We start from the raw sequence: 26,954 nt of genomic DNA on the forward strand, positions 1-26,954 counted from the left end.
AAGCGCAACCCTTATGCGATGCATTAATATAAAGGCAAACAGAAGCATTAAGAGAATCTATTAACTCTATCTCCTGTGGTTCAGGCCCTGCAGGCAGGTTGTGGCTCCAAAGATCGAAACGGTTGATTCCCGTTGCCAAGTTCTCGAGTACTGTCAATCTTTTCAAAGTTTGGGGATTCCCCAACGATGGCATTGCCATTACTGCATTCCAGAAATACTTCCACGTGGTCTCGTTTACAGGTACCCCAACTAGACATGTTACAAAGGAGGTACTAGGGGTGGCCAGACTAGCACAGAAGCGCGTGGTATTTAGCTCTCGAGCTAAGGTCACCCAGATGTTCTGTCGAGGATCAAACAACCGTGGATGGTACCCTGGAGCCCCTTATGTCCCAGAGCCCAGTACCCAGAACATCAGCAACGCTGCTGCCCACCACTGTCCTGCATGTCCCTTCCGACAGGACGCTCCCTCGTATCCGTGGGTCCTTTCGCAGGGCGAGTCCATCTGCTGGGAACCCATAGTGGACCTGTGGGTGTAGAAACACACATATGCCCTCGACCATTGAATACAACTTCTGCTGGACCCTCCCATAACCCGGTCCGAGGGTGCCGGTAGTGCACGCTCATAGATGATTCTTGTATCTTTTGACTACGGACCCGCTGCGCGTGCACCCACATGGGGGGTTCCGTGTCATCTCCAAACACACAAAGATGGTTTAATACAAACAGTGTATAGGACAACCGTTCTTTTGGGTCTGTCATTTCCTTAAATTTCATCAGGTAATCTTTTAAGGTGCGATTAGCCCGTTCTACCATGGCTTGGCCAGTGGGTGAATTTGGAATTCCCCTGACATGCTTAATACCCCATTTTTCGCAAAACTGACGAACACTGTCACTGGCATATGCCGGACCATTGTCTGTCTTAATCACTTCTGGGACTCCTAATACTGCAAAGCAAGCGGTTAGATGTTTTTTCACATGAAGGGCTCTTTCCCCAGGCTGAGCGGTTGCCCATATTACATGCAAGTAAGTATCAATAGACACATGCACATACTTAAGTCGAGCAAACTCCGGAACGTGTGTTACATCCATTTGCCGTATCTCTAATGCCTTCAGGCCCCTGGGATTCACACCAATGCCCAGACCTGGCCCATGATGACTACATTGGGGACAGGCCTGCACAATTCCGCGGGCATCAGACATAGTTATACCATACATCCGGATGATACAGAATGCTGTCGAAAGCCACCTCACCGCTCTTTTGATTTGTAGAAACAGCTGGAACAATCGCTGGTTAGAAGTTTCTTTCAAAAGAGCATCCTCAATTCGCTGTACTACTCCGAGGACGTACAGGGAGTCCGATACAATATTCAACGGGGTGTCCTTCCAGTGCATCAGCGCCCATGCGACAGCTGCCAATTCTAAAGTCTGCAACGAGTCACCTTCTACCGCTTGTAGGGTGTGGGCTTTCCATAGGTCTTTCTCCTTCCAGGTGATGGCTGCCCTTCTGGAAGATTTTCCTGCATCTGTGAACACCGTGAGGCCATCACGCAGAGGTCTTTCTACACACTTTGGTCTTTCTACCCACGAATAGCTGGTAAGGAAGTGGCCAAGCTTTCCTGCAGGCCTTTCCGAAGTCACCTCCCCAGGGAACTCCAGGAGCGCTAGCTGCAGCGCAGTGGAGTGCCACAGGGCCCATTCCAGATCCGCTGCCTGCAGGGGAAGGTGGATCGCCGCCGGCTCACCCCCCCGAGATTGCCAGCACCCGAATTCTCCCACGGCGGATCATGTGAGCCACCGCTTCCAACCGAGGGGTCACGCTCTTGCGCGGTTGAACTGAGGAGAAAATCCATTCTAAAACTGCAAGGTAGTCTTCTCCCCCTTTTTTCTTTTGCCACTGCATGACTACCGCCGTAAGGGAATTCTCCCGTGAAAGAATGAGAAGGCGCAAAGGCAATTCTGGAAGATACCGCGGGCATAAGCGCGTAGCTACTAACTCCCCTAATCGTTCGACACAGGCTTGCTGCGCTGGCGTGAGCAAAATCGGCTTCCCAGCATCTGTACCTTTGAGCAAAGGACGTAGTGGCTCAAGGTCCTCATTAGAAATACCCAGCAATGAACGCACCCATTGTAGATCTCCCATTAGGGTCTGCACATCAGTTAATGTACGTAAATTCACATGTAAGGTAACCTTTTGAGGAGCGACTGTGGATTCTGTAATAACCCAGCCAAGGTATTTCCATGGGCTGGTATGCTGTACCTTTTCCGGAGCGATGACCAGACTGGAGCTGCTGAATGTGTTGGCAAGCGCTTCCTCATCCTCTGTCGTGAATCGAGTTTTTCGGGCAAACAGGATGTCGTCCATATAGTGGTAGATGATGGTATCAGGCCATCGTTGTCGGAGAGGCTGTAAGGTAGCAGCGACAAACATCTGACACATTTCGCATACCTTGAGGCAGGATGACCCACTGGAAACGCTGTGCCGGTTCTGCACGGTTCACCGAAGGTAGCGTGAAGGTGAGCCTCGAGGAATCCTCCGGATGTAAGGGAATGGTATAGAAACAGTCTTTTAAATCCACAATCAATAGATCCCACCCCTGAGGTAACATGACAGGGGATGGAATCCCCGGCTGTAGCGCACCCATAGGTTCCAGTATCCGTAATGACACAAGCATACCCTTTCCCCCAGGTTATCAAGTCCAAGGCTCCCATCCATTTTCCCATGTTCCAGGCTCTCAGCATCACCTTACACGGACCCGTTTTTACTTCTGTCAGGGCCCCCTTTAGCCCAGCCCTATGCTTGACCATTCGAGGGACCAGGCTACCCTGGTGCAACCTCAAAAATTTAAAACGTATACTGCTCTTGCCAATTTTTCGTTTTTCGTAGCTGGCATTTCAGCGTTTGGTTCATATGTTCCACTATGTCATGGTCCTCAGGATGCAATGGTATGGTGAAAAAACAATCTTTTAAATCAATTAGTAAGTATTCCCCTAAGCTCTGTCCAAGGATACAAGTCAGAGTACGGCTCCCAGTCCTCCATCGGTGGGGGGAGGTGGGGGGGAACGTCGTAGTCTGAGTTATTCCTGGCTTTCCCGTTTTCAAATTCTGGACTTTCTTGTTGTGCTTATTTAGCCCTCTCTGCTGATATATATTACACAATAAAGATCTAAAGACCACAGACACAAACAGCACAAACACAATTTCTGTCCAGTGGCACGACCTCACATAGCTGTGCACTCCACTAGTGAGTTCCACTGGTTGTCGGCAGGACACTGAGACTGAACATTCTCTCGATTTGGCAGATTGGAGGGTTGCTGACAGGCTCCTAACTCGGCGGGCGTCCCCGCAGAGACAACGTGGGTCTCAGTGTTAGGAGTCTCACCCCCCCTCTCTCTGCACTGTCTGTTTATGCCCGGTGCATCCTGCCACGTAGGGCCAGTACGTGCCAGCAGGCAGACCGGGGAGCGGACAAACTCCGCCTTCAGTCACATAACCTTCCCTCGTGGGTGCGCAGGTGCGCATACCAGTAAGTGGTCCCAGCTGTCAGTCTGAGGGTCCTGCCTTTCTCATCTCCCTCCCTCTCGGGTGTTTGACCTTCAAATTAATTTAGAGGATGTTTGCAGTTAAGTTGGCTACAAGCCCGGTCGAGCAGCCGCCTTCAACTGCTTTTCTGAGGAGGTCGGCTGTGAGCCTGGCTAAGCAGCTGCCTCCGCGCTCCTTATCTCTCAGCCTGGGCAGGCAAACATCTTCTTTCTTAAGATCTTGGATTCTATTTCGCACAACAGTTTTATGACTCTACGGATCATACAAATTTCCAGCTTTCAACCATACCTCGTGTCAGCATCAATATACAAAGGACACAACACATAATAGAGATGAACATAGCAAATAGAAACAATAGCCCTAATAACGGTTTCCGTCCTCACTTAAAGCATTACAGTTCTACAACCCCCACTTTTAAAAGATGAATCAAATTCCTCTGCACCTCCCTCCTGGCTTTCATCAAGCCTTCAGCAACATAAGTCTCCTTGATCTCATTCGCACTTTATTCGCCCCTTCTTTTTTTTTTTTTTGAGGTTATCTAACAAGTCCTGGACCCAGCCAGGCCGTTCTTCAGGCACGATGCGGGGGGGTCCGGAAGCGGGGGCACAGACGGTGTAGGTGCCGCAGGTGCAGGCACAGAGGCAGGCACGGGCGGGGGGTTTGGCGATGGATCTCCAAACACCAGCCGTTGTCGGTGGCGTGGCGGTCCCGGCCCTGAAGTGCTCACAAAGGCGGACATGACTCCGGCAGCCACTTTGCTTTTGGCTTTCACATTGGATTTGAATACTAGGTGGGCCTCGGCTTTGAACCCATTCTCTCTGCACCAGATCAAAAGCTTGCAGAGGGTCTGTTCTTCAGTAGCTTGCTCCAGGGATTGCACGAGCCTATTCACCAAATTTCCGTAGGACTTCTGCAATCCCTGCTTCACCATCGTAAATGATGGGGCCTTTCGTTCTGACGGCACTAAAAACAGCGCCTGCTTCTGTGAAGCATTATACATGGGCATCGAGTAGGTTAGCTGAGTCGCGGGGTCACCATAGAGATCCCGTCCCATAAGCATCTGCCCAGTCACACCACACAACGGATCTCCCGAGATGTTACGTGCGTTCACCACCTCTTGGATTTGTTTCTCCCACTCCCGTTCCCATAACAGATATTGCGCGGGAGTGAGGAGGACCTTCGCTATCATTACTTCTTGCCACGTACAACCCAAGTCCTTAGCCGTTTTACTACCCCCAATGGTGGCATCGCAGAGAGAGTCCCCTATCTCCTGCCACTCAGTGGCACTATACATAAGTTCCAGAGTCTGCAGATGTCCCGTCTCTTGTGCCCATCGTAACAACTCATAGAGTTTCTTTGTACTCACAGCCGCCTCTCGCTTGGCGAGAATATACAATAGCTGTGTTGCCGCCCCCCAGTCCATGGTTAAGGCGGTCTTCGCGGAGGGGCCCCGACGGCTCAACCGCCCCCGCCCCTAGACCCTGTGCCCAGCACTGTCCCGGCGGTGTGGGTACCTCACACCGGACGCCGCTTCCCAGCTCCTCAATCCTCCGTCACGCTGTGGTGACCCTGGATTTTCCGCGATCCTCCGTCAAGCCGCAGTGACCCCGGATCTTCCGCCCGCGGATCTTCCCCCGTCAGCCGTGGCTATCCAGGATCTCCGACCTGCCACAGCACCTTCCTGCCGCCAGGTCCCGACGACCCTGCCGTTGTGTCCCTGTTCGGGCGCCAGATGTTGGAACCAGGCGCAGGACAACTGCACAGGCCTTTACGGGAGCCGAGCCGGATTACAAGACACGATCCCAATATGAGTTTAGATCTTGCTCCGTTTATTAGCGGAAGTGCACATATATTTATACCTACAAGCATCTGAGGGATATCCAGGTTAGCTACGATTGGTTGCTAGGGAGGTTGCTATGTCCCGGCCGCATAGGCTCTTTCCCAGCTCTGCAAAGTTGTTTACCAGAGTTGGCTAACTACTCTTTCCCACATAGTTCCCCATTCCCAGCCGGCCAAGGACAGCTCACTAACACTCCCCAGTACATTATCAGCAAGGCGCAGGTGGTGCAGATTCTCAGCACAGTGCAGATTCCCAGCACAGTGCAGATTCTCAGCACAGTATTTCTCTACAGTCATCTTTTGCTTTTAGCAGTGCTCGGGATTTGCAGTCTATTGGTGGGTTGATTTGTTTGTCACAAATATGGCAGGGAGATAAGAGTTTAGTAAAACTAGTTAGCCTAGGAAAGACAATGTTAGTCTCTTATGAAGTGTCGGTTGGGGAAAGCCTTATACATGGAAAGTTTTGGCCAGCCTGTGTTGGTGGGGTGGGAATTGAGACAGCTCAGTGCCTGTGCACATGTTGTATACGATGGTCTCATGGAGCTGGTGCAGCTGCACGATAGAAATCAGGACTAGACAAATGAAGGAGAACTTGTTTAATCACAGTAAGAACAAGTAGGTTTATTTCTGCACTACTGTTCCACAGAATCAGTTTCCAAACTAGATCTCCCCTCCTGCCGATTGCTTAGTCCTTGAGAGTTATGGAGATACGGAGCCAGTGCCATATCTCTGGGTTGCATTTTTGTTTTAGCTTTCTGTGGTGGACGTTAGCTTTTTTGTGTGGGGGATCGCTCAAGGGAGCCTGGGCTTTGTGCTGGTACTAATATTTATTTCTTCTTTTTCTTTTCCTCCAGACCAATGAGTGGAATAAGAATGATGACCGGCTGCTGCAGGCAGTGGAGAACGGCGATCCTGAGAAAGTGGCTTCGTTGCTGGGTAAAAAGGGAGCCAATGCCACCAAACAGGATAGTGAGGGCAAAACTGCGTAAGTCCGTCGTTAAACTTGGGAACTGAGCGTAAGTATGGAAAGAAACAGCATGGGCTGTATATGTCCCTTGAAGGAACTAGAACCAGAATAGATCAGTGTGAAATGCAATTTCCTTTTCACCTGAAGCACAGTACATTCTGGAAGGCTTCTGTCTGAGGGTCTGTATTTGTAATCCTTCATATAAAATTCCATTTCGGAATCGTGAATCCATTGAGGTGACTTGAAGTTTGTATTGCTGGGCTGATCTGTGTCCTTTTAGGACAGGTTATTTTGAGACTTAGAAATTTCATGTAACACAACAGATTGAAAACTCTGAAAAAGCATTAATACTGGAGCTATTTTTTTTCCATGGACATCAGTTTAATGGCATAGAACTGAAGATAATTTTTCTTTTAAATAGATTAATTTGAACTGAAATTATGATGATTGAATTTTAAAATCTTGCAGATGCTAATGATTCTTGGGACTGTTCCTTGCTTTGATTGGAATTTGGCAGCAAAAGAATTTTGTATGAAAGAGACTCCATTTGCAGTCTAAATATGTATCTCAATTATAGCAGTTTCCTCTTCTAGTCTTCCTTTTCTATTATCCTGTGAACTTTCTGACTTGCAGAGGAAATTAAAGTTTCCAGTAAGAAAATTACAACTAATGAATGCTGTCTTAACTTTTTGTCTCTTTCTTGCAGAATAGAGAGATGATTAAGTTGTTAAGTTAGGCATACCCTGGGAAAACCAAGGCCTTTATAAAACTGTGGATAGATGTCGAGAAAGGAAAACAGTTCCTATATTGGGAGAGGCAGCACAAGGCAGTTTATACCAAATAATGAGTTCTAAAGAATTACCTCTGGGTTGTATTTATTATTGTCACGCTCTGCTTCTTGCTTGGTCTGTTTTGGTTCCCTCCATCTTCTCTATTTCTGTTTTGTATCTGAGGCAATTGAATGATGGCAGTGACTCATACTAACCTGCAACTTCTTACTGCTGGACTTAGAGGACTTAGTCCAAGTCCTCTAATTACTTCAAGTGGGCTTTCTTCATGCTTTAATATGGTTTTAATTTTAAAAAGCTGCATATGCATGTTTTTCTTTTGAAATGGCGAATGGACATAATTAAAGCATGACTTCTATCGAATCTTCTGAATTACAGCTATGTCTAGCCTCTCATGTTTTTATCCTCAAAATAATTTCAGAGCTCGATTCTTAAGCTGTACTATACCCAGTGTAGCTCCTATTTTGCAAGTTTCATATATAATTGGGCATCACGAATTTTTCTAGGGAATGAGTCAAGATTGATATTATCTATAAAAATTCACAAGCTTCTTGACTTTTAAGGAATGGGATTGTTGTTACTCTAGGGATCTGATGCAATGTTTCTCAGCCTTTGAGGACTACACTGTAAAGTTTCCTTGTATCTGCAAATAAAAACAGGATTTGATCATTACATGTTTCACGGATATAGCTATTTCTTTTTATTGCTTGGAACAAAAATGGATTGCTGCTATGAAGAGCCCTAATTTTGCCAGTTCAGTATGCTCATTTAATTACTGTATTTCTGTGTAGTGGTTTCAAAAAAACCTTGAAGAAAGCACTCAAATGAAGAAAAATACAATTTCTGAGATGCAGAAAGGCAATGAGTCAATTGATTCTGTTTCCAGTGTCTTGTGAAATTTTGCAGACCTGCTCAGGTTATTTCTTTTCCAGATTTGGAAGATAGAGGCTGACAGGTGTAGGAACCATGACACTGATCTGGAGAGACACATGTGCCAAGGAGCAGAGCATCATGACCCAGAAATGTACTCTAGTGTGGTTTATTCATATCAGGCAGTGTCTTGTTTGCGTTTTTCTCACTTGAGAGTCCTTTTTCTTTTTTTTTTTTTTTTTTTTTTTTTTTTTTTTTTTTTTTGGTGTGTGTGGATGTGTCTGATGCCTCTGTGTGTGTCTGTATACACAGCATACACAGGCATGTACGCTCACTGGCTCCAAAGCCAAAATACTAATGCACAAGCGACGTTCTCAACTGCCAGGTGAGGTGCAGCCGTCAGTCCGTCGTAGCCGGACTTGTTCCTCCCACGTTCCCAGGGCAGTGCCAGGCTCCGCTCCTGCCAGGGGCTCTGGGTGCCCATCTCTTGCTCTGTCTGTCTCGGACAGCGTGCCCGGAGGCACAGAGTCAGCCGCAGCCCTGTGGTGCCTTCGTGTCCCACGGCAGGGGTTTGTGCAGTCGTCTCACCTGGAATGTGAGGGATAGAGCGATCCAGAGAGGCCTGCTTGGGCAGCTGGCTGCAGTCGTGCTCAGGGTGGCTGCATTTTGGCTCTAAATGTCTGCCTTTTAGAAAGAGGGTGCACAGTGTCTTGTGGGAGGAGGCTCTCTGAGGGAATGGTCCATTGATCCTAGTGGGCATGGGCTGATGCACTGGTTTGCATAATTGGGCTGAAGGTGACAGAAGAGCAGAATGGATTCAATTAAATAATGCCTTGCCTAGCACAATTAAATACTTTGTTGTGAGGGAATGTACTTGAAAACACAAAAGGAGAAACAAATATTGCAGTTTTGTTTGGCCTGTCACTCTCCCTTAAGGTGTGATGTGTTTCTACTAAAAGCTTTCGTTTTCTTTCCTTTTACAGGTAAACCTCCCACAACAACAAAAGCTCCTGGTAGTACTCAGATCTTTCTTTAAAGAAAAGTATTTGATGTAGTATCCTAGTTTAAACAAGGGGTGTAGAGGACTGTAACTTTTCCTGCTCACAGGAGTGTTTTTAGGTTTTTATTTTGTTCTATATTTAAATGGCTTCTTAATGTAAAATGTTTACACTGTTTGAATGGAGAAGAATGGAGATCAGAAGCCTCTCCCCTATTGAATATTGTATGCATCTAATGTGATGTAGGTCTGGTTCAATTTTGGATGTAATTCCTAAATTTTGCCTGTATCCTCTCTTGCCTCTTACAGATCCATTTCTTTGTGGCTTGCCTGTGTGGGATGAAATGTAGGTGATTGAACTAATGAACTCTTAGGTGCTAATAAATTCCCTGTGGTAATATTTCCAGGTTTTCATTAGGAGTTGTAAGTCTTTGGTACCTTTAAAAAAAAAAAAAAAGTCAAACTAATGAAGCCAGTTTTTTAAAGACTTGCCTGACACTCCCTACCACCACCCTGCCTCTGACTCAGTCCTTTCTCTAAACAATAAATCAGTTTTAAGGCTGTGGAGCAAATCCACCCTTGGCATTAGTTGATACAGCCCCATTGTTGCACCCACTTACACTAGACAAACTTCTGCCAAGCACATTTGTAACAGAACCTATCTGGAAATCTGACTCTGCCATTGTAGTCCTATTCTGCGTCTCTAGCGTCCTTAAACAACAAAACAATTCTTTCCAATTTGGAAGTTGATCATTTAAATCCCACTTAAACTAACAAAAAAAGACTTTAGAAAGAGGGCCTTTTCAGGAGGGGATAGAATTTGTTCATTGCTGCTCTTTCCACAAAAGCAAGTGTTTAAATGGGTTGTTATTTAAAGAAGCTGCAGCTGCTATTGAAAAAAAAAAATATTTGGAAATGATTCACAGTGTATAAATGGCAGCACTTTCTTGTCCTAAAGTTATTTTGTCTACATGCCATGTTTGCATGTTTCTACAAGGTACTGAACAAGAATTAAGTGCTTATGGCTATTACATGAAACAATAGGTCTCTGTGATTTTTTTAACTGCAATTGCATTAGTTGCTGTTTTAAAAAATGAGCCTGACAATGGCACAGAAAATGCACTTTTTCAAGGGCTCTTTCACAAAGCTATTGCCAATGTCCCTCAGTAAGGATGAGATAATTTCATTTGAACCAGAATGTTTAGCCTCCGAGGCTAAGCTGAAAATAATTTTTGGAGCATATTCCCATTCTGTATCTTTTATGTTTATCTTGTACATAGTATTTTTGTGTTTATCTTGTACATAGTATTCCTTTTCTTTGCCTCACTTTTGGGTTTTGTTCTGTAAGTGCCATGAAGAACAACAGTGTTTGAAAAATAAGTCAGGATTTAAATACCTTTTGAGAGGGTAATCTAAAAGGAAGCTTTTGAATGAATATAGACTTATTGCTGTTCTACTTGAGAAAAGAAAAGCACAGAAAATAGTTTAGGTAGATGTGACATGAAATTGAGAGAAATATTTTCTCAGGGAGACTGGTGCCCAGGAATTCAAAAATTGCAACACCTTCCCCTTGTCACTTCTGAGTTACTATAAATAAATTCTCTAGAAGACCTTTGAAACCCAGGCAGTCTCCACATGGTTGTCCTGTGCGCATGCTGAAAATGCTCAGTCTGACACCATGCTCTGAAAGATGTATCTTTTGCACAGCCTTTTTGTCATCTCCTAAACTTATCCAAATACTTCAGTGGAAAAGGATATTTACTTCTGAAAAATTTATCAGAGTGGATGCTGCAAGAAAGCTTTACTACCCTGAATTTGAAGATTGTCATCTCTGCATGAGTGGAATCCATAGATGTTCCAGTGACCTAAAATTATCCACAATGTAATTTTTGATTTATTTTTATCATAATTAACTTAAAATAGTCCAGATAACATCAGTGTCTAGGTTTCAAAGTATGGACAAAGTAAAGAAGACAACAGTGGTCTCCACCTGTACTTTGTATCTAGTCAAGAGATAGCTGAAATCTATTTTTTATTCCAAACTTCCTTCATTATAAGTTAAGTTTCTTGGGAGGTTTGGATATAAGAGCGTTTGTATCCTCAAAACTTTTCTGAAGTTTTCAGATTTGTATTATCCCTTTTCCCTCCTGCAGGGAATTTCCCCGCAGGATTGCTATGAATTCAGTCAAGTTGTTGATATTAAATTTCCTGAAAAGTTATTTTCCACTTTAGTTTAACTCTTAGAAAATCTAATGAAATATCTGAGCAAGGTTGGATAAAACCATCCCCTGCCAGGATGGAAAATCGGACTAATTAACTATTAAGTTCAGCATGAGCAAACTGTTAATACATAGCAAGAGGAAACATACATATCTTCATGAAAGAGCTATATTTAACTCTCATTTTATAATTTGGTGATACATGAAAAATTCCTCATTTTGTACAAACATTACTATATTGACAATCATACCTTGTGCAAGCTTTTAAATGAAATTCAAAGAGTAGACTTCATGCAAGTGGTTTGTTCCTGCCTCTTGACTGCAACAATACATAGACCATTTGCTCATAGCTGGAGTACATGACCCCTCGCTGAGACTTTGGGAGGACACACTATGGTACAGATTTTAGTTTCTAGCTATATCCCTGTCAGAATTTTAAATCAACAACATTTAAGTTCTGTTGAATGCTTTTTTAAAAGGCAAAATGTTTATAAGACCTTTGAATTGTTTTGTACCTTCATTTTAAAAACAAAAAAAAAAAGTAATTGAACAGACTATCTTCCTTAGAGAAATTAGTGCTTTTATGTTTGATACCAGTTACAAAAATCCTGAACTTCACTTTTGAGAAACCGAAGCTTTTTACATTCTTTCTCTAGTGAGTTCATGTATTATGTTTTATAATACAATTTCCAAGTGTTACCTAAAGAACAAATTCCTTATTTCATGTAAAAGGCTTTGAGCCGTCAGAAGCATCCCATGGGTTTCACATCCATGCACACCACTTCCTGCAGGTGATGTTTAGAGCTCAAGGAGAAAACAACCCATCAGTATTTCAGCTGGGAACCAGCTTATGTCTTCTGTTTTATTTTTCAGAGACTGTAGCAGGACATCTGTTCTTAATAATCTGTTCCAGTTCATTATCATTCAGTAGGGCTATCATCCCAGAAGAAAGCAAAGTGCCATGTGAAGGGACTCTGCAAGTCTCCCTTGGTAGCCGAGTCTCTCATTTCTTTCCAAGGGCAGGACTGGCCCGATCCGGCAGGCAGCGCTCGGCAGCTGGCAGAAGTCCCTCTAAAGCACCTTTTACCAGACCTGGCCAAGTTTCAAGAAGTTCCCTCCAAGGGAGGCCTTCCAAGCTGCAGGGGACGGCACTGGAGCTGCACTCGTTTTTACGGATTTGCAGCTACATAATGGGCTGCAGTTGTTTTACGTGTTTTTCAAAGGCTTATGCAACCAAATGAGCTATATGTGTAGGTTTTAATTACACCAACTGGCTGCAACTAGTTTAAAAGTGGGAAGCTGAAATCTGGGAAGAGAAGGGGAGCCAAAACAGAGCAGCATGCAAATGTTGAATTTGCTTTTTAGCTCTAAAATGAAGACCAAGACAATAGACTCTGCTGGTGGCTGCTTATTTATGTGGATTATATATCTCTTTTTTTTTGCTATGTGCTTTGCAGGTTTATTCTTTGTTAGGAAAGTAATAAAGGGAAAACACAGGAGAGCTCTAAAGGTGGCCATCTCTTCTTGCACCTGTCTACTTTCCAGTCCCTCTCCCTTTTCAGAAAGTTGGGAGTTTTCACCTCAAAACTTCTGTAACACAGTTACTCTGAAATACTAAATAAAAATATATTGCTATAATCATTTAAAGACCTTATAGAACAGATTTAAGAGGTCCTCTAAACCATAGGCTTGGAGAATGAGCAAGGCCGTGTCATCAGTGCGTGAAAGTTCTGCTATACAGGCACATATTATTGCATTTCTCTGTGTAGCGGGATAAATTTCATGACTTTTCATGTGGTTATTGGCTTTTGCTGGCACATGGGCAGTAATACCATGCAGGCTGTGGTGGGAGAGGGAGGCCAAGGCTTTGCTCCCATTGCTTGACTTAATTTTAACTTCTGTTTCTATATGCCTTTGCAGGCAATACCTAAGGGCAGCAGAGGGGTTGAGCGAAGCTGTTTTCACCTAACCCGAGGAGAAAATTATGAAAATCATTCCATGGCTCCTTCAGGATTTCAATTTCATCCTATGATGAGAAGCCATGAGAAAGCATATATTTTGAAAAGCCAAACGTGCTCCCTTTGGGCTTTCTATGTAGGCTGTACCTTTGAAGAAACAGAAGGAATTTTTCTTCATCCCTCAAGCTTGGCTTTAGAGGCACCGGCAACACTGCACTTGTTTCTAAGTTTCTAAATTTTTCTGAGTGGTGTTCAGCCTCACTATTTCTTGCACTTCCTTCATCTTCCTACCCTGTAACACCCCAAATAAAAGTAGCATTTCAAAACGCTTTTGGGCTTTCTGTCAACATCTAGGAGTGTTGTGAAGCTGTCCCTTGGCAGTTCTGTGTCACAATTTGCTGATGGTAGCTGTTGAGGGCCTTTAAAATTGGGCACTCTGTAGGAAACTTCATATAACAAATTGAAATTGTGAGCACTTAGGTTTACAATTAATGGTAGATGGGAGAAAAGGCTATATGTTTCAGACTTGGAGTGGGAGTTTGTAATGTGGTGGTAGAGTTTGCCAAAGAAAACTGCCTATGAAAATGGAACTACTGGAAAAGGACCTGAGAATGAAAAATATAAGGCTTCTGGAGATCCCCAAAATCTCTCTGAAGAGCAGCTGGGTAGATATTTTTGCTGAGTTTGAAGGCTAAAGTCAGGAGTCTGCAGCTTGCCAGCTCCTGTACTGTATGATGCAATTGCCTCCTGCCTATTAAGAAAGCAGCCGTTCAGCCGGCTTGCCTTTTATTAATGCCAGAGCCTTGGGGTGTGTGTGATGGAAACAAGATTCCTCGTGCTATGAGGCAAGGCTGGAAACTTTATATGAAAACAGTATTTTCTTGAAAGCTGTTCCAGCGTGTATGCTAACGTAAAAGAGGCACGTGGGGGACTTGCTAGAGGATTTTGTGTGTCCTGGGGGCAGAGGCAGCCTCCAGCTTACATGGTGGAGGGGAGGGCACAGGCTGTGTGCACCGCTTCACTTTACAGAGGCTCGTGGTAAGGGGGAGAGAGGTGAAAAAACTCCCACAGCTGCAGATCAAGTCACATCTGCTTGTGTCACCTTCCTTCCAAACATCTTGGCTGCCTGCATTCTGGAAGATGTGAGGAGCAGCTCCTTTGCACATCTAGGAAGAGGCTGATGAGGAGACCAAGCGGTTACATCTGCTAGTCCAAAACTCTGTTTGCTCCTTGCACGTTTGTATTTCTGAGGGGAAATTTCTTTTAGCTGCATGTCTCTCTAGATGGCTCAGAGCTGAACCAGCACACAGTATTTCTCCATTCCTGATAAATGCAGCTGAGCGGCCAAGTATGTTTTTGTAGTCTTCTCTATTGCAGAGCATACTCAGCAGCAGCAGAGGTGGCTGGGAAGAAGTCAGTGTTTTTGTTTTTTCCAGATTTGGCCTCTTGGAAAAATCTCATTCTTGTGTAAGGGGTTGGAATAAACCTGAAATACTTAGTATTCAGTATTAGTCCGTTCTTTGTTCTGGCCCATGTTTCTTGCTAGCTATCTAGTGGCCCTCTGCTCTTAGCAAAAATCTGAGCATTCAGTAATCTTATCAACTGATTGTACGAGTACAGCATGCATTGTCACTCCCAGAGATTTTTTTTTAAAGGTCTTTTCTGTCAGTAACTATACTTTTGCCCTGATTTCTCATCCAAAAGACATGCCGTTCTCAGGATATCTAAGGAGGTTCACATTCTGACTGAGTTGTGAGGTTTGTTCGCTTCTTATGCCTCTGTGCACAGGTAGCAGTGTTAGCTGGCAACCTTAATCTGTGTTTCCAACAGGCCAGTCTTTCTTTTGGCATTTTTAAAGGAGAGCATGGAGACTAGTGATTCCTTATTGCACAGCCTGGTGCGTTGTGTAGCTGAAGTTGACATTAAACTGAAGTTCTCAACCAAAAACAGTATCTAAAAAGGTGCAAATTAGACATATGTCCCTGTAATGGAAGTTGCTGTCCTTTTTTAACGCTTTATTGCAGCTGAGCCAACGTTGAAATGGGGACAGTGCAGGTAGAGGGACGAGAGCAACAGTGGGATGTGGGTAACTTAAGCTGGTGCTTCTGAAATCTGCCTCTGCGGTTACTGCACCAGTAAAAGGGATGAGGAAGGACCCTTTTTTCATCTCCTGGGTCAAAGATGGGTAACATATCTCAAAATAGTTGGGCTTGATAGGCTTGCCAGTACTGAGCTTTGGCTGAATTTCCTCTGCAGTTGAATAACTGGCTGTTCCTAAGACATATATATTCTGAAATGAAAGGCTTTCTTGTACTAATGCAATCAGGGAAAGATAAGAATTCGGTGACCCTCACAGGGAAATGCCTCGGGTTTAATGTTGTTTTTTAGTTTTAAGTTGAAATACCACCTCAGCCGTGACAGCCCTTTTGCTTCCCCTGCCCTGGCAGGGCTGTTCCTGTGACAGTGTGATGAAACGGGGGAAATGTTGCTTTTGTTTTCAACCATTTTTCCTCCCAGGTAAATAGATAAATATAATAAATAAAAATAGATAAACAGATAAACCCTTCCTCTCTAATTATGGGCCATTTTACCACATGACAGAGGAGACTGTCTTGAACTCGCTGTGGAGCTCTTGCAGGTACTTGTTATGCACAGAAATGCTGCCCAAGTTGTCCTCATGGCCCTTTCTTGCCTGTGTCAGCTCACTCTGGCACTCCTGCTGCCCAGCCTGTGTTGGAAAGCAATCAAGAGCCAGATACCATCGAATATCTTTATTTCTGCTGGTGTTACTGAAGTGGAAATTGAGGCTTTGACTGACCTGGAGTGTAGTTCGAGGGGTAACGGTGTCTGTGAAATCACTATAGTTGTTCTAAACCAGATGCTGCCTCCTCTAAAATGTGTAAAAGTTCAACTCAGTGCAGAAAAGCAGCCAAATTATCAGTGGGTCTCTTCCTGAGTGAGATCGGCAAATCACTTGCCTGTCTGGCCTGGTAGCAGAAGTTGAAAGTCTTCCACTTCAGTATTTTTTTTTAATCAGCATCACAGAGGCTCCAGGCAGCTCTGTATCATTATTTTATCTGTGGTGTTTGTTTCTGTGAAGGTATCGGTCAGTCAGGAAACTGTAAATCATGAAACTCTTGGCAGACAAGTACAGCTTTTTAAAATTCAACAAGAGAGTTGATGTACATTAGAAAATTAAGAATGATCGGCTTTGGGGAGGGATGTTTTTACTCAAAATAAACCTTGACAATGGGTGTATGTGAGTTCATAGTGTATTTCAAACATTCTTGCACTTAAAATATTTTTAGAGCACTCAGGTTAAAATGGCAGAGAAAGAGAGTATGTTACAGTATGTGGCTTGTATGTGAGTTTGACTTTGCCTTACGTTTGTTATAATTTTGTATTTGCCATTTCCTATTCATTTAGCATCCATAATTCAATCACGTTATTTATTTATTTGCTTTAGGTTTTAGTAAGTACCCTGCTTTCAGGCCACGGAGCAATTCTGTGCACCTGAGATCACTAATTCTACCCCAAAGCATCTCTTGAGTATGACCCTGCCAGCAAAGATGGAGCCCATGATAATTTTCTCTTTAAAAATTTTTTTTTCTTTGCACAAATAGAAATTTCCTGATGTTAGAAGGTTAGTGTTTTAAATTAAGACTTCATATTTATTGATTCTTATTCCATCATGTTCCACTCGATGTCTGCGGTATTTTCCCTAGCTCTAAGGACCACCTACTTGTTTTAAGCCAGCTGTCAAAATAACATTCGGTAAGAGGATTGTGATCAGCTATGCAGGATGTAGCTCTGTAAATGGTTAAACAGAGAACGCAGATTTAGCAGACCCATATTTTGTTGCTGACTACCTCCACAAGCACAGTTAGCCCCATTTTTACATGACTAACCTTTAAATGTGGATCAATTCAGTTCTAGCTATCAAGAAATGCTTGGTATGAGCTAAGTAGTGAAAATTACAGTGCTTTTCTGCTTGTGAGTTAGACTGTCTGGCATTTGAATAATTTCTGGAAACACTTACTCTCAGCCTCTTAGCAAAGACCAGTTTTATCTGAACTCTTGTGCTCTGTCAGGCAGTGATGGAGGAAGTCTTTTCTCCTTTGCTAGCTTGACTCGATAACTAAAACACGGAAAATATCCTTTGCCCTGAAAAAGGGACAGGCTTATTTAGGAGTAAGCACTTTGCCAGTTGCTATCTCCTATTTGTAAGAAATCTAGTGGTTACAACTAGTTCAGGGATGTCAAATGCAGCTATACACTCTGTTCGGTCACCAAGTGTTTGTGAACGCCGCCTCTATTGGTACACTTGAAAATGTTATTTGAGTGAGGGAAAATTGAGTTTGCCAGGACTCCGGGGTGATAGTTTTCCAGTTGACCCCAAATATCAAATGAAATTTTGCTGTTCCTTTTTACTCTCATGACTGTTTTCTCCATCCGGATTTTATGTTCTTCCTGAAGAATGCCATTTTTCATTGAGTCTTGGTAAGGACTGAGTAGTTCTGGTACCTGTACTTTCCCAGTGGGAGAAAAGCAGTATCAACCAACTGATCTTTGTTGGCTGCAGGCAGGTAGGTTTCCAGTGCAGACTTTATAGCTGGATCCAGTTGGAAACCACTGGCAAGAGTAGCTGCTGCTCTCTTGCATTGAAAGGTCTGGAGACAAACTAAAAGACCTGAAATGTGAAAAGCCTAGAAATGTTTTGAAGCAATGAAATAATCTACCTCAATCAATTGTCTCTGTTCAGCCTGGATTATCAACACATGTGGCTGTAAGCAGCAGCAACAGGTTTCTTTGTGAAGGGAAAATGGGATTTTACGCTGAGTGCTACTCTAACCTTCAGTGCGGCCCTTGCTCCAAATCAAGCCTTACATGTTTGTTTTTGTTTGCTTAAGTCATTGCCCAACCAGGAAGAGGAAAACTTGTTTGCTTTCATTTAAAAGGAAGTTTATTCATGAAAGATGAAAGCAGAACGCATCCCAGCTCAAGGCTTCCAGATGGTGAGAACTGCAGCATTTGGAAACCTGCAGCTTTTGCCTTGAATATTTTAGGAAAGTTTATTTAGCTGGTAAAAAATTACTCTGTACTGAAATAAACATCTACAGACAACTTTGTTTCGAGAGCCTCCCTTGATACACAGCAGCCCTCAGCATCCACTACTGAGGTTTGAAAAGGAGAAGAAGAAGAAGAAGAAGAAGAAGAAGAAAAAAAAAAAAAAAAAGGCAGGGGCTATTACCTCTAAACTCAGCTAGCATGAGATGGTAGCAGTGCAAGGAGGGAGGGAGGAGGTGCACAGCAAGTGATGGGAGGGAGCTGTAGCAGCCCAACAGAGTTTCATTTAGGCTACTTTACAACTGACCCTGAGTTAAACCTTATCGACCTCTCTTCTCATGTCTCCAGACAGTTGCTGTATTTTTGTGCTTGTTACATACTTCCATCTTTTTCTTGTCTTTTATGTAGCCTATGCTGCTTGCAGATGATGTTTTCTTTCATCCATCCATCTGAGAGATGCTGTATTATTAGCCAGTCTTCTCTTACTTGCAAAAAGTTTGGAAGCCTGAAACTAAGCACCTGTATATGATGAGAATTGCCATGGGATTTCTTTGTATTGGGGAGATTGATGTATTCATGGGTGTAGAGCCTGAAATGAGTTAAGTTTTTCTTCTCTCTCTGATGCTTTCTTTGCAGTCTGGTTTTACCTAAATAAAACTTCTTTTGCATTTGCATATTTTTGTTGCATTTGGCACCATCTTCCACAAACAGTCTGTCTGTAAATCCTTAATGTCCTCGATTTAGCCAATAATTATTACTCATGTATTTTTCTTGCAAATATTGTCAAATGTAAGTGTGTGCTTCGTGGCCTTCCGAATCTTTGAGTGACTTTGATTGTAGTGTGTGTCTATACAGATGTACCTAAACAGGACCAGCATTTGCTGGTATGTTGTGCTGGCTAAATCAGAGGTGTTGGAATTTGTCAGAATCCAGCCATTTCCCCAGACCCCGAGAAACCTCCTCTTCTAAAGGAAAATGTTTATACAACTTTGCATTGGTCACCAAGTACATAAAGTTTTGTTTTCCAGTGCCTAGAGAACAGCCGGCAGCAGTGCTCTGTTATGTTCTCAGAAGTGTTAACTCGTCAGTTTGTTTATTGAGGGAGCAAGGGTGAGGATGAGCACACGGGGTATTTTTATGTCTGCGGCGAATGGGTCAAAACTTGAGCGCTGCCATTTCAGGGCTCCTTGGAGGAATCGGCGCTTGCTCCGCTTGGCAGAGGGCTCTGCTCCAGCAGACTCAAGCAGCAGCCCAGACAGATGCTCTCCTGTCTGCCTTCACTCTCCGCTTTTTGCCAGACTTTGCCTGCAGGTTGTCTTCTCTGCTGGGCTTTCAAGAAGTTGGCAGAGAATTATCTACAGTTTAGAGAAACCAAGTGTTGCAGTTCACGTTCTCTGTGCCAGAAACTCAGCCAGGTCTCTTATTCTCAGTGTCACAGGCTGAGTTTTTGGTGTGAGGTTTTTAACATTTGAAGGAAATAGTTGTTTAAAATATAAACTCTTAAATACAGTGGTTGGTGTGTCTGTGTGATTTGTTACACTCCCTCTAGATTCTAGGGAAAAAATCATTTAACACAGTGAAGCCCCATGGTAAATATGAACATTTCTAGTATAAGACTAGAAAACGTCCCTGGAATACTGGGTTTTATAGTTTTGGGCCTGTTCATGAAGGTCTAAACTTTTTATACACAATTTAATAGTAAAGTGTTTTGTCTATAATTTGTTTTTTACCTTATTTCCACTGAGATCAGCTTGATATGCAGAGTTGTTTCCTATTAGGACCATGGGGAGTAATATGTCCACCTATATTGTGTTCATGTCTTTAAACTCACCTGAGTAGACACCATATGCATCATGGAGATACAAACTCTTCCATTTTCAAAAAGTTTTTTCTTGGTCTTTGCTTGTCATCTTAATGCAAGTCAGCAGCATACATATAGGACCACTGCTGTGACTCCTGAGGTGCCAAAGATTTCAAAGATGAACCTTCAGCTGTAAAAAAGACGTAAAGACAGCATAGCTTCATAGGCATGTTTTGTAATTAAACCTTTAGTAATTTGTGCTTTTGTGTGGGTCCTGCTGTGGTGTAACCTCTACAATTTCGTACTGTCCAAACAAGCAGATGCTTGCAGTGAAAAGCCAAACCAAAAGATGAAAAACACATATCTAGCATAGTCTCACAAATATCTAGTAGCTTTGATTCCTCCTGGGGGTATTCACAAACACTGATTTTTCCATCTACAATGAAGAAAGATTGGCTGTGTAAAGGACAGTTCAGAAACAGAAATTGATTTAGGTTATTTTAGAAACCAAATTTAGAAACCTTCAGAGAAATCAGATTTTTGTCCATAGAGAGAGGGAGATCAGGCTGAGTAAACCAACTAAGCCAAAGTCAGTCTTTGTGAATGTTCCTTTCACAATTCCCCCAGCCCAGGCTTTCTGTAGGTATATATTACATCTCTAGCGCCATTAGTTTAGAAGTGGGGTGGAACTAGAAGCACATAAGGTATATGGGATCACTTAGCGAAACAGCAACCTGTGTAAAAAGTAAGAATAAAAAAGCTTTTTGAATTTGCCTTCCCTCTTTCAGAGCTATTTTCTTCATGGGAGGTGGTGGAGGGGTGCCAGAAGATCTAAGGACAAGGAGGAGAGAACTTGCCAGCACTTTGTTTGTGAATGAAGGAGAAATTATATCTTAATAAAAGTGACATATAAATTCTCTCTTCCAGTTTTCACCTGGCAGCCACCAAAGGGCATGCAGAATGCCTCAGGATCATGGTGACACACGGTGCAGATGTGACAGCCCAGGATGGTGCAGGTACGCCTCTCTGGACCTCTCCACACATGCAACACAATACCAGATTTGCCTATCTAGCTCTTGGTTGTGCAGATAACAGCACCACTTCTTCCTTTCCAGTGTAGGAAAAGCAGCTGTACTATTTGCAGGTTCAGATATACCTGGTTTTCTCAGTGAAGACTGCAGGTCCTAAGCCCTTGCAAACTTTTGCTTTAACAGTATAAATGTCAGCATTACATTGGACACAGTTGCAAAATAGTCACATGATTGTTTACATTAAACAATATTTTTGTTAATTTCATTTGGGGCTTTGCATAGATTAAATCAAGATCTTAATGTGTTGCTTTTATATATATCCAAGCGAGTAACTCCATTAACTGTACAGGAATTGCAATAAGACATTTCCCTAGGATTATGACATAGTGAAAAGAGCTGATATGGGGCAAAGCAGAGCTAAGAGCTTTTAAGCATGCAGTTTCAGCCCTCAGAAGTCCTATGCCTTAATTACCACTCCATAAGGAGAATGATAGAAGCTGTATTTGACACAGACTCCTCTCACTAGATTTCAGTTGACACATCTATAGAAACCCTGCTCAGGTTAGCCCAGTCACCTTATCAGCATCCTGTCTCTGGTAATGAGGTGTAAATGCTGGGTTTGCTGCATCTCTTGGCCACCATTGCTGCCTTAGGGAATTTCCTTCACAGAATGAAATGATTTGCCTCCACACAGAATGTCTGGGATGCTGGAAGAATTATTCAGAATATACATATAATGATAAGAGAATATTTTATTATAGGCTATTAACCAGAATTCATACTTAATTTTGCCTCAGGTTTTGTTAGTTCTTTATTTAGATAATAACAGGTTGACATCTCTCTCCTGGAAGTGCCACCCCAGTGTTTGGTTACTTAGGAAAAGCCTTTTCTGTAATAGTCCCATCATTTTCTGTACAATTCTGCTGTCACAAGTGGCTCTACTGTCTGTATCAAGTACTAAATCTTGGCTTCTTCTTTCTTCCTTTCATGGATAATTTTTTCTTTTGCTGTCTTGGCCTCTTTAACTTGCAGTTGCTCTATCGATGAAACTAGAAGAGATATCGCAGTATTCCATCATAAATCCATAGTGACTAAATCACTGTATTACACAGCAATATGTAATACTATGAGCTCACAAAAGTTGAGTAAATTAACAGAAAAGGGAGTCTGCAAGATGCAGAGGAGGACAGTGTTCTAAGTCCTCTTCTGTGTGCAGTACATGGATGATGCAAGTTTGTTGTGGGGGTAGCTAGCAAATTTGGCTATTCTTGCTTTTGCCACTGTGTTCTTTTTTCATTTCAAAATGGCAGAAATCATGAAGACACTTGGCAGATATCTCCCTCCAAGGGGGAAAGAATAGAGAAAAAAAATTAAAGAAGCAAAATGTATAGCATCTCTCCATACAGAAACATGTTGTTTCCATCAGAAACAAAACACAATATTAGACTGACTTCTGTCAGGGTAGTTCGGCACAGTGTTTGTGCGGTTCCTATATATAAATTCAGACATTACGACTATTCTGTGGCACCTCCTGGAACAGCAGTTGGTCATAACAATACTCTATTTGGTGCAGGACCTTATTTTATCTATCTTTGCTTTTCTGGTGCTTTGATAGGAACAAGAGAGACAAAATCTTATCATTGTCACAGAAGAGTTTACGTGGTTTGGAGTGACTGAATGTTTAATTTGCTTTGTTTTTATTAACTTAGGACACAGCGCTTTACATCTTGCAGCAAAGAACAGTCACCCTGATTGCGTTAAGAGGCTTCTTCAGGTAAAGTAAAAATTAAATTCATTTTAATTTTGAAGGTTTTCTTTGATTCCTCTTGGAACATATATCTTCTCCTAATAATCTAAACAATAGTCCTATTTGTTGCTCTCTTTCTCCTTACAACTAAGAAAGATGCTTGCCTTTAAGATCTTCATGGCACTGTGTGAATGGGGGAGGGAGAGCAGTGTGGTGTCTTCGCTGAGTGGTCAGCAACTTCGTTTTTCCCTCTGATCTGACACAGCAGGGTTGAATTCAAGCAGCTCCTGTCTAATTTCCTGTCTTTCATCTGTGTAGTTGGATGCTTTGGGAGCATGTGGGTTAAGCAATATATGGGGAAAGCATTTTTTGTTTGTGGTGGGGCTTTGACACTGATCTACGGGAATGTTTTCTGTCTGTGCATTTTAAAAGAATCAGTTATTGACTATAGAAGCGTGTCTCATGTTTAGAGTCAGAGAGAAGAAACTGTAGTAGTTGAGATGGTAAAATAAGGAAAATACCCTATGTGCTTGAATACTCAGTGAAGTGAGGCAAAGGGCAGTGAGAGCTTAGAAGGGTAGAAAGGATAGGAAAGGAAAAGAAAAATGAAGAGGAAATGGAGAGAAGATTTCAGTGACAGTGAGACTGAAGATGTGCACTAGCAAACAAGCAGAGACACTGTCCATCTGAGACAATATCTCTTCCCTTTCAGACAACCAGGTGAGTTTTGGTGATGGAGGTGATCGGAGCAATGCAGTTTGGAGTTATTCATGAGACTGTGGCTAAGACTATGGACAAACTAATGAACACACAAAATAGCACTGCTCTTGAGCACAGTGATACAGAGAGTGGTTCCTGTACCTTAACCTCCAAGCTCCTATTCTCCAATGACCGTAGGGCTCTCTGCTGTCTCCTGTAACCTGTGTCAAGGTCTCTGACTGGGCAGGGTCCAATCTTTCCCCTGCAGACTCACTGTGAGCTGCCTCCCCTTTTCCTGCACCCTTGGAAGGGATCATCATTAATCACCAGGACTCCCCTCCTTGCGATTTCTTAATAAAGATGCATTAGTTCTAAATCAAACCCATTTACAGCATAAACAGTGACATCAAGCTGTCACTGATTGTATCGCATGCAGCAGCAGCACCAACTTTTTGTGCAACCAATGTGAATGTGCTTTTAATACTAAGTATTTGTTATCCATTCACTTATCAGCTACAAATATTTTGCTGATTTAATTGCAAATATATTTAGAAATGTTCATATTGTTGTAAGTGCCAAACAATTGGTAACAATCTCCAATTTATTCATACCCTTTGAATCAGTTTATCGCTTCTGTGGACTGGCTTTATGTGATGTAAACTGTTTATATGTGTGAGGAATGTCTAAGTTTAACATGGTAAAACTGAATTTAAAAAGGCTAGATAATTATATTATACAAGCAGAATATTGTCATTTTTGTATAAAGTGTGGTACTATTATGGTAATATAGAAATCTTACAAGAGTAAGTGCTGCATATGAAAGCCACAAACTACAATATTTGTCTTCTAGAAGGCTGTTATTTCAAGATGGTATCTTTGTTATTTACTGTAAACTGAAAATAAAATCTTCTTTACCAAAGCAAGTCTTGATAAAGATTAATAATTGAGTATTTTTGTATTTATTATTTCAAAATCTAGATTGGTTATTAGCATCTGTTAGCTAAAAAATACTGCAAAGTGTAAGAGGCATGTAGAGACATTAGTTTTACAAATGAAAATGAAGTGTTATTTCCTTTGACAAAAGCTTGAACTAGCTCAGAGTAATTGCCTTAGAGCGGTTGCTTTAGCTCTTATTGTAATGTAAAACATGAAGCTTTTCTGGAGGAGTAGAGAGATATTCTTTGCTTTTTGATTTCTTGATATAAAGTGTTCTAAAACTATATATATATATTTTAAGGGATATCTTCCTCTTTATGAGATATTTCTATAAGTTCAGTATAAGCTGTTACCAAGACAGGAGAGATCAGATTGGTGGAGAGGAAAAATGTTCCTTTTATCAATATTTTGTTTCACTGTTTTTTTCTGAAGTAGCTCGGAGAACTATTGTCAAACATGTTCAGCATTCTGTCCTTAGCAGCAAACATATATTTTATTTTCTTGGTGATTCTCTAATTGCTATTGTTTCTGCTCCTTTTTGTACTCTGTAGTATAAATGCCCAGCAGACAGCACTGACAACGCTGGGAAAACAGCTTTACATTTTGCAGGTAACTTCTTTATTGAAAGCGTGTGCTATGTATTTTGCTATTTGCCGTATCCAGGTCTTCAGCCCCTTGGCATTTTCTAGGTTCTAATTGTATAAATCTGGCAAATCACCTTCTGCTGACTGGAAAAACAGTTGACACTGTGGCAAGCTGTGTTAGAGAGATTTATTTCTAGTCTGTCATGTCTTGTTCACCTTTTTAAATTTAAGATATCCTTGACTAACGAAAGAGTAGCTGAGTGATGCATGTCTGTCCCGATAACTAATGTTTTTCAGATATTGTCTAGATAAGTACCGTGAATAGAGAATTTCAAGATAACATACAATTCGCTCTTGCACATGCAGAGCAGTTGGTATACTTAGGATTAAACTGATTCTGATTTTAGGGTGTAAAGATTCATAGTTTGAAACAACATTAAAGGATATAATGTGAGCTTTATTTGTGCATACGGCTTGCTGTTAATCCTCTTAATCTCTCTCTTCTCTCCTGAAAACAGAGGAATATATTTGAATGTTTTCCTCATGCCCTGTTCTAATGCTGCAGTATTGCAAGCTGGAAGCATTGAACACAGATTTCAAAAATGGACTTACTTTCATGTTTGTGTGTTTTTTTTTTGTTTGTTTGTTTTTTTTTTAGCTACATGTGGTTGTCTTCAGGTAGTTCAACTTCTATATGAGCACAGATGTCCAATTAACGTCAAAGACTTGGTATGTACATCTCCCATTGCAGTTCAAAGCAGTTTTACCATCCCTAACTCGTGTCAGTCCCAGATGCAGCCCTTCAGAGCAGTACCACTCTTGTATTCTATCTTGGATTTCTCTGCCAGGGAAGGTTCCTTTTGTGGCTTGCCATAGCAGAGATGGAGAAGCATGTTGCCCTCTAACATGGTAAAGGCAGGATTTGTTGTTCATTAAATTGAGGGATAGGTACAAGAAGCTAGAATCCACTCTGCTATATTCAAAACCTATCATACATTTAGATTAAAGTCTTCCCATCGACTTCACTGGCTTTGGAACCATTATGTGGCCAAGTTCTGTGACATGCTGATAAAGCTCAGCCAGAATATGATAGATGATAGTGGGAGGGGACCCTACAGATTTCAGGCAAAAAATTTCCAGCAGAAATATTTAAAGAGAGAAAAGGTTTCTTTGGTCTTAAGAAGAGAAGGTTATGGGAGCATCTTATAGCTTTCCTCAGATACATCATGGGAGGTTAAAGGGAAGGTGGAGGAAGACCCCCTTTGGAAGTGCACAGAGAAAGGATGACAAGCAACAGTCACAAGTTGGGCAGGGCACCAAATTGGGAAATTCCAGATTGGTTGTAGGGAAGAAAATTTCTCACCATGAAGGTGATTACACATTGGAACTGGGACCCCAAAAGGTCATGGCATCTCTGTGCTTGGAGTTGCTTAAAACTTGACTGAACAAAGTCCTGAGCAATATAAACCAACTTGAAGCTTGTCCTCCTTCGGGTTGATGGGCACACCCCAGGTGACCTCTTTTGGTGTCTGCCAAACTATAGCTATGCTGTGATTCTATGAAATGTTGTATTTTTGTCTTGTGCTCAGTTAAAATTTTCAATTTTGTTGTGAAGCTATTCGAAGGTATTTCAGTTGCAAAAACATAATTTTATAGCATTAAGCAAATAACAAAAGAATTACAGAGAGCAAAAGCATTTCTGTTCTTAATGCTGTGATGTGATACCATCCTCAGCATTGCAACAGGGAGTTAAAGGAAGCCCAGCTACATTTATGCTGCACAAGAAAAATATAATAATAGTGCCTTGCATGAGCTGTATAGAGGGAAAGTTCATAGCAGAAATTTAAATCTTACAGTGATACTTGTAAGTGAATGGATTATAGTTCATAGTTGCTTTATATGTATTCCTA

General features: G+C 42.2%; 1 protein-coding gene across 2 annotated transcripts in view; it reads left to right on the forward strand.

The window, feature by feature from the left end:
• Positions 1–26,954, forward strand: part of LOC104565524 (ankycorbin) — a 76,778-nt gene that overhangs the window by 36,945 nt on the left and 12,879 nt on the right. For both annotated transcript variants that reach the window (XM_088531387.1, XM_088531388.1), the window contains exons 2-6: positions 6,235–6,365; positions 20,975–21,063; positions 22,788–22,852; positions 25,012–25,069; positions 25,703–25,773. In XM_088531387.1, coding sequence (XP_088387513.1) covers positions 6,235–6,365; positions 20,975–21,063; positions 22,788–22,852; positions 25,012–25,069; positions 25,703–25,773 — 414 coding nt within the window. The remainder of the gene's footprint in view (positions 1–6,234; positions 6,366–20,974; positions 21,064–22,787; positions 22,853–25,011; positions 25,070–25,702; positions 25,774–26,954) is intronic.

Source organism: Tinamus guttatus, unplaced genomic scaffold (assembly GCF_059628265.1).
Source record: "Tinamus guttatus ecotype Peru unplaced genomic scaffold, ASM5962826v1 Tinamus_guttatus_pri_ptg000414l, whole genome shotgun sequence".
Taxonomy (NCBI): domain Eukaryota; kingdom Metazoa; phylum Chordata; class Aves; order Tinamiformes; family Tinamidae; genus Tinamus; species Tinamus guttatus.